General features: G+C 29.9%; 1 protein-coding gene across 2 annotated transcripts in view; it reads right to left on the bottom strand.

Moving 5' to 3' along the window:
- LOC118187231 (inactive phospholipase C-like protein 1) overlaps window positions 1-13377 on the bottom strand; it is a 106141-nt gene that overhangs the window by 10621 nt on the left and 82143 nt on the right. For both annotated transcript variants that reach the window (XM_035357399.2, XM_035357400.2), the window contains exons 21-24: window positions 9308-9493; window positions 7025-7093; window positions 3975-4028; window positions 3807-3899 (exon numbers count right to left, since the gene is read on the bottom strand). In XM_035357399.2, coding sequence (XP_035213290.2) covers window positions 3807-3899; window positions 3975-4028; window positions 7025-7093; window positions 9308-9493 — 402 coding nt within the window. The remainder of the gene's footprint in view (window positions 1-3806; window positions 3900-3974; window positions 4029-7024; window positions 7094-9307; window positions 9494-13377) is intronic.

Below are 13377 nucleotides of genomic sequence, written 5' to 3'. Positions count from 1 at the left end.
GCTAAAGAACTGAATCAAACAGGATTAGAATCTTAATTATTAAATCTTCAACTTATTCCGATTCAGGGTTTGTACACATTTCTTCATACAGAAATTAAGGACATTTAAGGACCATTAATGAAAAAAATTAAGACCCTATGAGCAAATGGGAACTGAATAAATTCAATTAAAAATATATCTATGCCTGAACTGCACTTTTTAATACCATCCTAAAAATAAAAGAGATCCGTAAGTAGGATGCATTATTATTAAACATCGCTTAATTAACATAATTATTACTATGAGAATAAAATAAATATTATGAAATTTATCAAGTAGCATTATATATTTTACACTTATAATAACTGGACATATTTGAAAGAAGATAAGTGACATTTTAGTTACGTTTTACTAACAGTTCTTTTTTTTTTTGTCTCATTTTGTCACCTCAGTCTAGAGGTTTAGTAAATAGTAAGTAGATTTTTATGTCAAGCAGCATAGGTTAAAATGAGCATTAAAATCATAATCAGCATGATTCATAACAAAAAAAGTAGCTTTTGTCATCACTCCTGATTGCCTGCTGAACAGAACAAACCTGAAAGACCTGATGTAGTAAGTTAAAAGTAAGTTTTGAAAGTTAGCTGAGTTCTGTCTCACACAGTTAGTGTCATAGCTCCGTGCAGAGTTCCAGGGGTTGTAATTCAGTTAATATACTTTAAGGTTCTATTAAGCCACTAAAGCACTAAAGATAAGTTGCTTTGAATTATTTTAAGTTTCACTAGATGCGAAGAATAAGTTTTACATGAATTTTTACATTTTTGTGTTTTACCTTGTGACCACAGTAAATGTTAATGAAAGGCAATAACTGGCTTAATATGCAAAGATAATTTTTAAGGGTAAGCACTTAGTTATAAGTAATTAAATTAGGTATTAGATATGGATTTACATGGACACTATCAAATTAAATTTATTTTTTAATAATATTTGTTAAAAAAACCCTATTAATATCACAATCTAATAAAATTTCACAGTTTAAAATACATGTAATTTATGACATTCATTTTAAAACAATATTAGGATAATTACACATTAAACATTTATGTTTTGTAGCAACAAAACTCAACAAAATAATTATGCATCTTTTTAATTTGATAGAAGCCTGCCCAGATATTTTGGCTAATTTTTATCGATTTCCTTCTCCTTAAGCATCTCTTCTAACAATTAAAAATTTGTCTCAATACGCAAAACAATGTTCTCATTAGTTTCTGTGTGTTTTATCTCCTAACTGTCAACCGCTCCACAATGAGGTTTACTTGATCTAGTAAAAGTTAAATAATCCCCCCCCCGACAGACGTGACTATGTCTGAAAGTAACTATAAATCAGAGGTTTAAATAAGTTTCTTATTTAAAAAGAAATTAGATTATAAAGGCATGTTCTTATGCTAACAAACTCAATTACAGCTCATGGTGATGTAATTAAACAAGTTTCAATATCCAAACTAAAAATATGGACTAGTGCTCAATTTAATCTGGTTAACTCTATCGTCATAATAAACTCAAATGTCAGTAGCGGGAATGGAAATTATCAGAGCTGATAGGAACTAATACAGGGAGCAAGTGGAGGTCAGAAACACACTCTTGTCTTACACTCCAAAAACCTCAATTTAAAAACTGTCTCAGTGATTTGCATTCTGGTGAAGAAATAGAAATGGGAAATTATAAATAGTAAAGGCTGAAATTGTTAACAACTGGGTAATTTACATAATAATAACTACATATCTATGAAGAATAATTTTCCTTCTCTTTACATATTTAGTTCGTTTCTTCAACCCATTTCCTTTTCACTTTTGGATTTAATTAAAGATTTCTGTTATTCTAAAAGACAAAATGCATTTAGAATGTATGGAAAAAGCTGCTAATTTTATTTCTTTAGTAATACAAACATTCAGAAGAAATATGAAATACATATGGTAAGGTTCGGTCACAGAGCTGGTATGGCATAATTTTTGCCATACCAGGCATTGGAAGCAGAATTTAGAAAGGCACCAGGTAGGATCCACAGAGACTGCGTCAGATGGCAAAATGCCTAACGCCAGCATTGTGTATCATGCATTAAGACATATTAGATGAATCTTAAATTGTCAGTTTTCAATTTCTTTATTAATAAAAAAATTCCTTTCTATAATGCTTGTCCATAAGATAAGATTAGAAGCATTTTTGATATTTTCCATGCTTGTGTCTAGTGAAAAGTAGAGAAAGAGAAAACTGATGCATATTCTGAGAATTCTGAATATTCTGAGAAATGGGAAAAACTCTTACCATGAAAAAATTAAACAGACGTTTTTAATTAATTACATAGCTATTTTGCTTTTGCTAAAAACTGTTTCATAAATTGTGCTTTATAGCATTATACCTTGCTTATTTTTCAGATTCAAAACATTGCATAATATGTGGATAAAATGGAACTTTATAATATGACAGTGAAAAATAAAAATGCTAGATTACAAACTATGAATGATACTGAGAGCCACCACAAGCTCTTCTTTTTCTTTCTTTCTTTCTTTTTTTCTTTTCTTTTTTTTTTTTTTTGACTGGAAAATTCCAAAAGCGAAGATGCTTAAAAATGTGAAACAACCTCCCGTTTCCTAAAAAGTTAATCGTAAGGCAGGGATGATGTCAAAATTGTAAACTGTTTGAAGAGTTATTGTTGAAGTTGTATGTTGACCAAAAAAGTGAAAAAAATCTCTGGGTTGACAAATGTAATAGAGTTGGAAACTTAGAATGGATCAATTATGTTTTCTTGTCCCCGAATGAAACTTGAGATGGTACGGACCAAGGAGTGATCAGAAGCCTGAAGTATCATCACAGGAAGCAGCTTGTTTTAAGCATTTTGAAGAGATTTTGCCTATTGCTGACGCACTAGAAAATATTGCATTTCAATATTTTCAAAATGTGATGGAGAGTTAATGTTGTTGAATGCAGGATCTAAATGATGAAGATATTATGATAGAAATTAAAACGAGGAATGCTATGTTGGAGATTCTTCTTCTGATGCAGATGAAGATGTTGAGGAAATGCAATATACAGAAAATGATCTCCCGACTACAGCAGATGCCAAGGCTGCAATACATTTCATTAATAAGTTTTCATTCATACAAACTGTAGAACCAAAAGTGATGGAATTCTTTCAACTTTGGGACCAAAAATACAGAAAAAAAATTTCCTGCAATCTGCATCATGGCAGCTGAAACAAATCATTTTTGTACTCAGAAGTTATGCAAAAGTTAAAGCTGAATTCATCAATATGTTTTGTTTTTAAATTTTAATGTTTTTATACTTTTATGGATAAAATAATTATTCAAAGTTATGTGTAATTAAACAGAAAGATCAGAAGTGTGATAATTCTGCTAAGAGGAATATTATTAATATACAGTGAAACTGGAAAGAAAATTTGGTAACTGAGCTAAATAATAATTGTATAATTGTATCTCAATAACATTAAAAAAAAGATTCATCATTCACCTTTGGTAGCCTTTGGTAGAAAAAAAAAAAAATTTTTTTTTGGGGGGGGGAGAAGTAGGAATAATTCATTATTTAAATTTTACACATTTTATGTGAGAATCTTTTTATCTGACTGAATATAGCAAATTATTGGTTACAGTGAACCAAACTTTCAATTGCTTGAAGTTCATTACAACAGGATTCAAATACTATATATGTATCTATTAATGTGCATACACATAGAGCTACATGCATATACATAAATATGTTTAAAATGATTTAGCTATTACAAAAACACAGAAACAAATGTATTGATGTTTTCTAACCTTTTCTACTTTTCTTCCTTTTGATCCAAGATTAGATGTATTTTGCATCATTTCACACCAAGCTGCTTCACCAGTTTTATACAGACCTGACAGCTTCAAGAGAAATTGCTTAAATTAATTAAAATTTTTTAATTAAAAAAATGCAAAACAGAAGCAGATTATACTTACGACTTTAAGTGTTTCATGAGCAGTTTTTTTAATATAACAATATTCAATCAATACCTGTAATACAGTTAAATATACATCAGTTAAAAATTATGCTTAGAAAACATATAATTTCAGATTTACTTTTATTTTCTTTATGAAAATCAAAAGGACATAATCAAAACTTTGAACATGTATATCCTAAACTTATAAATAATCAGTTAATAATTTAATCAACTGGTTGATTCACTTTAAAACTGAAATGACTACTGATACTAATAAAGAGCTCATATATTCAGTTAAATTTTAATAGTTATACTAAATAACTTTAAGAAATGCCAGAGGAGAAAATTGTTTTTCACCCTGTCTTAGTGCTGATCAATGATAGAAACTGATGGTTAAAAGAGAGATGGATAGTTGAGTATTCATCTCACTTTTTACCATCTTTTGCAACTCAAAATCCCTTTCATTCATAGAATTTTTTATTTAACACATAAAATTTTGTTCCATGCAAAAATTCAAGAGGCTTTCATAGGATCTTTTCTCATTATGAGCACATTGAGCACAAAAATCCTTACAATCATGGTATCATCCTTTTTTTTTTTTTTTTTTTTGGCTTACCTTATCAGATGAAATCTGTTTTCATTACAGTCTTGAGTAATATATGGTTTTCCTTGTACAAAATTTCATCAGTCCTTATCAATTATATAAAAAGTGATGAAAAAATAGAGTGCAAAATATTTATAACAAACAGATTAAATAGCACTTTTCCTTCCCAGTATTGGTAAAGAACTCTTAATCAGAAGGATTCTTTTACTTGCATGTAAAGTTTTCCAATCATAATTGCATAACTTTGTGTAAGAATTTCATATAATGAATGCAGAATTAAAAAATAGCAATATTTAAAAAATCTTCAGGCTAATTGGTTAAAACCAGGAGTTTTACAGAACAGATACAGTTTTACAGATATTTTACAGAAACATTTATAATATGATGTATTACAATTATAAAGGCTAAATGGAAATACAAGTTTTTTTCACACAGAAATTTTAATAAATCTAAAATTTTATAAAGACCATTTTAAGGATTCGAAAATTTACAAGCAGACTTATGCCTTAACTACAAATAAGCAGCATGAAATTTAAAAAAAAAAAAAAAAAAAAAAAAAAAAAAAAAAAGTATTATTTCTAAGTGCTATGACAGGAAACTTTTAACAAATGTTGTTCTAGTCCACATGGTTAAAATGAATTTTTCTATGTAGAAAGTATTTACACAAATGTTTGAACATATTTTTAGCAAACTTTTACAAAGTTAAATCTTTTTCTAATATTATAATTAAATTAACATGGAAATATAAATAATAAAATGAACAGTTCAGTTTAAGCTCAGAATAATTTTATGAGCTTAACCCTCCGACTGCTCAATTTGTGGACCAAAATCGCTTCAAAAATTGTGAAATTTTTGTTTCATATTTTAAATCAATATATATTGGATAATTGAAAAAATGCATTTTTCCTTTCTAGAAAATATTTTTTTTTATAGATTTTTATCATGAGAAACTAAGTTGCCAGAAAAACCAATTTCAGATGTTATCACCCCCCCCAAATTTTTAAATAAATTTCAGTTGAATTACAATTAATTTCTATTTATTGCATAATATAAAAAAGTAAAATATAAATTTTAGAAAATATAAAGCACTGAGGAAAACATATCTTAGAAATGCAGTTTAGTCTGATAGAGTTCAAAACAGGGTTCAAAGCAAAGTTCAACTTCACAGTTTTTGCACCAGATTCAATAAATCTATTTAATAATCAAACTAATTATTAATCTATAAATAATTCAATAATTTAATTAAATAATCAAGATAATCGCTGAACCTTTTCTAGCAGCCATTTCTGTAAGAAAAAAGTGGCAAAAGTGAAGTTTGAGCGGTAATACCACGTGTCTTCAAATGCCGCAATTTAGTGGATAACTTACGATATCTATTGGCCAAAACATAAACTAAAAGTCCAATACTATATATAATTTATTTCAGTCGTTAAATGGGATATGCTCCTCAATAAAGGAGGAAAAACACATGCCTGTGCAAATCGCGGGATGAACAGATTTTGCTACATTTGAGTTGCCTGTGGAAATTGCGGGATGAGCAGCCAGAGGGTTAATATATATATATATATATAAAAGGATATCCCGATAAATTTAGTTTCAAATACAAATAGTTTCAGAGCATTGTCACGTATCATTAAAGATGACTATGATATTGTTTCTGTAACAGCCCAGCAGAAATATATTGTGTTAGGGAAATGGCCGATTATACATCATTTGTTTACTATTAAAAAAATTCTAGCAAAACTTTTCTTTCCATTCAGAGTTCAATTAGACAGATCTCCTAATATGTGAATATTTTTATATGTACAACACATTTTAAACAAATGTATGAGAAGCATTTGTATGGAAATTATTCCATTTATCTCATGAAATATATATAAGAGGAAAAGAAGAGCTCATTTCATAGCCAGTCAGCCCAATGACATGTTAAGTCACCATGACTTTAATTTTTAATTTATTTTACATTAGTCTTGGAAAATATAACCATAATTTCAAAGCAAGCAAATTTGCATATTAGCTTATAGTGCAGTTGTTCCTCAAATAATAAATGTTAGTAGTACATATATCATCCACATGACATTTTGTGTCAATATCAATGAATATTAATGTTAACTAAATGATTTACATTGTAAAGAATGAATGTAAACTTAATTATCAATAAATATATACATTATAATTGCAGTTTTCCTTCCTTATGGTTTTCTTACCACAAATTCCTTTTCTTTGACTTATTTTAGTATAAAAGCAGAATACCTAACACATGTAACACATAAACTATGTGTTAATCAACAGTGTATGCTATTTGTAAAATTTAAGATCAACAGCAGGATGGTCAATAGTTAAGTTTTCAGGAAAAGAAATGCTGTACATGGATTGAATTGATAATATTTATGCAACAAGCCTTGTTCAAAGTCAGCTTATACAAAACAACATACTGTATTCAAAAGTGTAAAACTGATAATTACCTTTTCTAATAATGAAACTGCTTTACACAGGCATGGTGTAAGTTCACCACAAACCTTTACAGATGGTTGCTACAGGAAGGGGGCACAGAAAGATTATCAAATTAACATCAAATCATATTTTATGGGTTAAGCACAACATGGTTAAATTGTTAAATGGAATAGTTTATTTTTTTTACTGAGCTACTTTTATTATAAAGTGAATACAATTTTATTTATAGCACATTAACAGCAGAAAAATTATAGTTAACTACATAACATAAGCATATAATTACATTCAAAATTAAATAAATAAATTATCACTTGATTTTTGAATTTACTAAAATTAAAATTGCTTACAGCTGCCTATCAAGAATATGAAGGAATTTTGATTTTATAAAATATAACTTTATATATTGTAATTTTAAAATGCAATTATGAAAAGCAGAACTAAATTTATAACAATAAATAAGTATTTCTAATGTATCCAAGAAGGTACAATGATCAGTAAATATATATCCAATACATTAGGTTATTTGTATTTAATCTATAACTTACTATTTTAGATTAACTTGTCTTGCTTAAGCACTACCAATAACACTTGCTGCGTAGATAATAGTTAAAGGCCAAGAGGTAAAAGATTGGTTTAAGAAAAAAATAATAGATTATATATATAATTTTTGCTTTAAAGCTAAAATCTGCAAAAGGAGTTTGCATAACATAAGCATAACATTTGACTGACTGCTCTATAATGCAGCTAATGTGTGGTACTGTAATATAATCTAGTATTTAAACTGAGGTTAAACTGTTTACTTTAACTCAGCATTACAAAATAATCTGTCTTAAGAAGAATGTTTCACAAAATTAAAACCCAGGCCAGAAAAATTAGATGTTTTAATACAATATGTTTAATACAACTCAAAATTTCATTATCAATACAGCTCAGTGGTTTATCAAATTTTATCCACAACAAAGTATTTGAAAAATTCTCTCTCAAGTTTGAATACTGTAACAGGAATTTTAAGCTTCAAATAAAGCACAGTCAGTAAAACATTTTTGCTTATTTGTGCCAATTATTAAAAGTTTTCACTTATCTACTAATACAGAAGCTTGTTTTAAATATTCATAATACAATATTTAAATAAACAGAGTTATTTAAAGGCAGTGGAACCTCAGTTCAGGAATTTAATTTGTTCTTGAAGTACTTTCTCATCTAAAACGTTTATGAACAGAAACTATTTTCAAGGAACACAGGAATAAATGTAATATAGATTAATTTGTTCCTGTACTACAGATGATTATTTAAACTTCATAACAATAATACTTTGTAAGTTCATAAAAATTAATGAAAATAATTAAATCTATGACAAAAAAGAAAAACATAGAATCAAACAGATAAAGTACATGAAATTTAATTTTACTATACCTGTATGAAGGGGAATGAAAGTCATAAGCAAAAAGTGATGAAGAAAAGGAAGTGGAGAGATGGATGAGGAGTCGCTTTCCATAAAAACGTAAAACATTGACTGACACTTTTCTTGTGGCATTCTCCTCTTTTTAGTGGGGAGGGTCTCTGAGGACCATTTAATTCTGCTTAAGACTTACTGAGGATTTGTTTCAGTAAGAATTGCTGCCCTGTGATTTGTTGTTGTCTATATTTCAAAATGATTATAAAGTGAGGCATTGTGCTGTCATAGAAAATGATTATGCTGTAACTTGCTAGTGCTTAATCAGGGCGATATCACTAAATGAAACTTCTCATCTTGCCATCTTGTTTTATAAAAAATTTGAGAGTTAAAGAAATAGTGTCATCTTTCCTCCCTTCCTCTGAAGACATTCCCTTCACAATTGCCTTTTGTTGCTTATGAAGTTGTTCAGTTCTTTCTTGTTCATCTCATTTTTATGGTCCTCTAATAATTCATGCATATGTTCTATGTTAACTTTCAAGTATAGTAGCTGCAGTAGACATAATACAAGTAATAATAATAAAAACATTGTAAGTGTCAAAGGTCTCAAAATCTCTGCATGCCATCTATCCATGATTTCTTCGAGACCAAACACATGCTCCTGAAAATCACTTAATCAGAGATCAGCAAGGAAAAATATTAAAATGATATTTCTGGATGCCCCTAAATATTAAACAGAATTTGAAATTCATTTGTTGTTGAGTGTTAGTAACTCCAAACACTGTTTATCATCAAAAGGACTTTTTGTTCAGATAATTTGTGGAACATTCACGATCTGAGGCTCCACTGTATTATGTTCTAAAGTAAATTCCTGCATTTTCCTATTAAAGGTAATACTTACATTATTAATACTTGTTATTTCCCAACTTGTAACTGCAGGACAACTAGCCATTCTTAGTGAAAGAACACGCAAACATTGAACAATGTTCGCACTATCAGGTACACCACACTCTTTACACAAATCAAGCATTGCTTGTTCTTCATCTACTCGCATTTTATATGCTTCAGCTAAGTGACTTTCTGCATTCTATAACAAAGGAAAATCCAAAACTTTTCAAAACAATAATTATAAAACATTTACATTAGTTTGAAAATTGAAATTTTTTATAAGTTTCTTTCTATTATTACGCAATATAATGAAAGGTGGAGATGGAATCATGAAATTCTCATACAAACAATTTCAGAACAGCATATATATGTGCATGTAATCAACTAAGATAACATTAGATATGCTGTTGAAAAAATTTTCATAAAAATTGTGAAATTTTTTATTAAAAAAAATCATAACATTTATCTAAATGTAAAAATTAAAAACTGCATGCTGCAATAAAAATTACTTACACTACTATAATACTATTATATTAAACATGCTTTAGTTTAAATTTTAATCTTTGTATAAAACTTAAGCATTAAAAAATTATTGTTAATCAAGATATCAGCAGAGAATTAGTTACTCACAATTCTCTAAACACTTACGGCAATTTTCATTACATATTTTTAAATAAGAAATTTATAATTTTGTATGCTAATAATTAATTATTGTTGTTGTTGCTTATGCTCACTTGTCTAACATGGTCAGCCCAAGGCCATGAAATTCCTTGGGGCAAGAAGCGCTAGAATATGCCTGTCATTGCAACAGCCTTGAGCACCATACAGGTGACAGTACGATTTAGTTCATTTCCGCCCACCTAAATTTTGATGGACGCACCCAGCAGTGGGGGGGGGATGGGTCCGAGGATCTCCCACCCTTCTCCCTTTCCACCTTTGGCACAGCAGTCAGCGATACTAACCACTATACTGGTTGGTGGTTGATTATTAATAATACCTATCACATTAGTTTGCTTGTTTTGACATTTATATTTATATACTTTGTAAGGATCTTAAGTTTTACTAATGTTTATTTTTATTTTAAATCTTTACTATCACTTCTTATTTTCTACTTCCGGCCAGAATTAAAAGCTTTAACTTATTTATGCAAAATTTGTCTGGCGAACGCCAAGTACTTAAGTTGTGGCTTTTTGCCAAGCGAGAGAGAGCAAGGAGTTAGTCGAAGCAGGCCGCTTACCTTAGCAGTTTTACTCGGTTGCTGGTTGCCTTCCAGGCCAGAGGTTTAATCCTCTTGATAATTTTAAACATATTGTAGTGTTAACAGTTCTCTGTACTACATACGGCTTCCTGTTAATATATGGCCAATCTTCCACGTAGGCCCTTGTTTATTGTTCCAAACTTAAGTTAGAGTTTAGTTAAATATTTTTATATTCTTACGTTCAGACCACAAGTAGTTGGTCTCTGTATTTCCGAAGTACGGAAATTATTGTAAAGAGTGAAAAATAAAGGGTTTCGTATACCCTTCCTGTGTATCTTGTGTACTTCCCACATTTATTGAACATAGCTTTAGTAAGCTCCCTGTTCCGAGTCAGGGTCTTTGCATGTTCCCAAAGAAAGTAAGGCGGAACTTTGAACCTGATAACTTTACTTCCTTTCCCAATTACAAACTTTTATATATACAAATTAAGCAGAAAAATAGGTTTCCTTTTTAAGTACAAAATCTACACATATTTTTCTGAACAAGAGAAGTGCAATTTATTATTTTCTCCACAATTTGAAATTCATTATATAGACCTAGCTTGCATTTTATTTTAAAACCGATTTTTCAGATAATTTATTGATGAGGATATTATTTGTTAAATGTATGAATGAAGCATTTTAAAATTTCATTTCACAAAGAATGGGATTTTTGTAAGCAGACACAAAATACACGGATATTTTACAGAATTAAATCAAGTTCCTAATGTTGGCATTCAGCGTTTTTAATTCTTGACTAAACTGTGAATTTTCTATAAGTAAATGAGATGGCCTGGATTAAATCAAATTCAAAGACCAGTTACTTAAGAAGTTTATCTATTGTATTAAAAATATACTATATAGCCATAACATCACAATCAATTTGCTTGCAAGGGGGGGGGAAATAAAACATGTCCACATTGTTGTCTGATAAATGTTTTGGTACTTCCCGATTATCTGCCCCTCATTGTAAAACCATAAAAAAGTATTCATGAGGTAATACAGTAATGTCACCAAAATAGATGTGTGACAAACCAGGATGTTGTCAGAGAGCGTTTATGTGGAAATCCAGGCATGAAGTTAGCATACCTAATTATACATTGATATGCATTTCTGAAATTCAACCATCATTTTCTGTTTAGTGTTTCTTTATACATTGAGTATCTATATTGCAACAGATCATAATGGGACTACGGAGTTTGCCAGTTGATTAAAAAAAAATACTGCATTTCTGCAGAAATAATGATATTTTCCCCAACAATGTAGAATGAACGTGTTGTTTAATAATGTTATGTAGAGTATGTATGCGGTAGATGCTTTACATACTCTTTCATTTGCATACATCATACACTTGAAGTTTTTCTGTTTAAATATTTTTATTCTGTACATTAACTACTTTTCAGTACTTAATATTTTACTTAAAATTCATTTTTGATGCGATAAATTTCAAAGCAGGGATCTACACCACAGTCCTATGTCACAATCCTTGCATTCATAATCGCTCATTTGCCTTTCTGGAAGATTTTTGCAACAGCACGAACAAATGAAGCATTGCCATCAAAGAAATAACTAGATTTAGATTCACATAATTTGGTAAAGAATTTTGATGCTTCAACATTGCAACACTTAAAATAGAAACATTTCACACAGACAAGGTACAATTCTTGATTAAAAACTGGACTGCAAACAAATCCAATCATCATATTCTGAGGATTTTTTTTTTTGTTTTTTGTTTTTGGCTTATTCAGCTTTGGCCACTCCTAAGGCCAGAAGTGATGGCCATTTTATTTTAGGGGCAGCTACCACTGCCTCCAGGACAGGCAGTACCAACCATACATTCTCCCGGATTTGAACTCGGGCCCTTCAGTACTGCAGTAGGCCTGCCTAACCATTATACCACCTGGTCAGCAGAAATATATATATATATATAATATTTATAAATAAATACTATGTGCACATTTAAAGAATCACCTAATGCTCTAAAAATCACCTTTTATAACACTTATTAATAAATACTACATGTGCATTTAAAAAGGCCATCACAAAGCCTGAGAGTTGAGAACATGCTTTTTGCCTTATGTTTATGTAATCAAAATCCAAGAGTATGTGTGTGTGCATGTCATCTCATTTTGAGCAGAAAATGAAGATCAAATTTACACTTATCTGAAATCCTATGGACATATAATGCCAACTTGTGCAAAAAATATTTATTTCTAAAACATTCTAAAATTCTGACATGAATGTGTGATGGATGGGGTGAATGAGAAAATGCTCTGTCATACTGGCGTGCCAGCCAGGAAGTGAGGGTATTCCAGACTGTCACATATGTGTGACAGTTGGCATGAAAGATTTAAAGAAATTATTTCATAGTTGTTTTCATTTCATACCAATACATGGCTTGAGTTCCTTTCTCTCATTCTTACTGCTTTACAGGTGTATAAGTACAAAATACAGATTTTTTGTTTTCTAAAAAAACATGTTAAATCCGGAAAAATGATAAAAAGTGCTTTATTCAAAGTATGCTCCATCACTTGTTATATACTTTTTCAATCTTTTGGCCTATTTGTGAATAACATGGCAGTAAAAATCTTTCCCTTTTTTCTGCAAACCATTCATCGAACCATTTTTATCACATCTTCGTACAAACCAAAGCGCTGCTTAGCAAGTGCATGATCCATCGATGCAAACAAGTGATAATCAGAAGCAGCCAAGTCTGGTGAGTAAGCCACATACGGTAGAACTTCCCAGCTGAGTGCTTCCAACATGTCGCGAACTGGTTTAGCCATATGCGATGGAGCATTGTTATGAAGAAATGATTTTGTATTGCCTATTTCAGTATTCTGGCCT

The sequence above is a fragment of the Stegodyphus dumicola genome, chromosome 6 (assembly GCF_044657685.1).
Source record: "Stegodyphus dumicola isolate Sdum_Otavi_A_Nest chromosome 6, ASM4465768v1".
In the NCBI taxonomy this organism is placed as follows: domain Eukaryota; kingdom Metazoa; phylum Arthropoda; class Arachnida; order Araneae; family Eresidae; genus Stegodyphus; species Stegodyphus dumicola.
The sequence above is the reverse complement of the archived record's forward strand: the minus strand, read 5'-3'. Positions and strand labels throughout refer to the sequence as shown.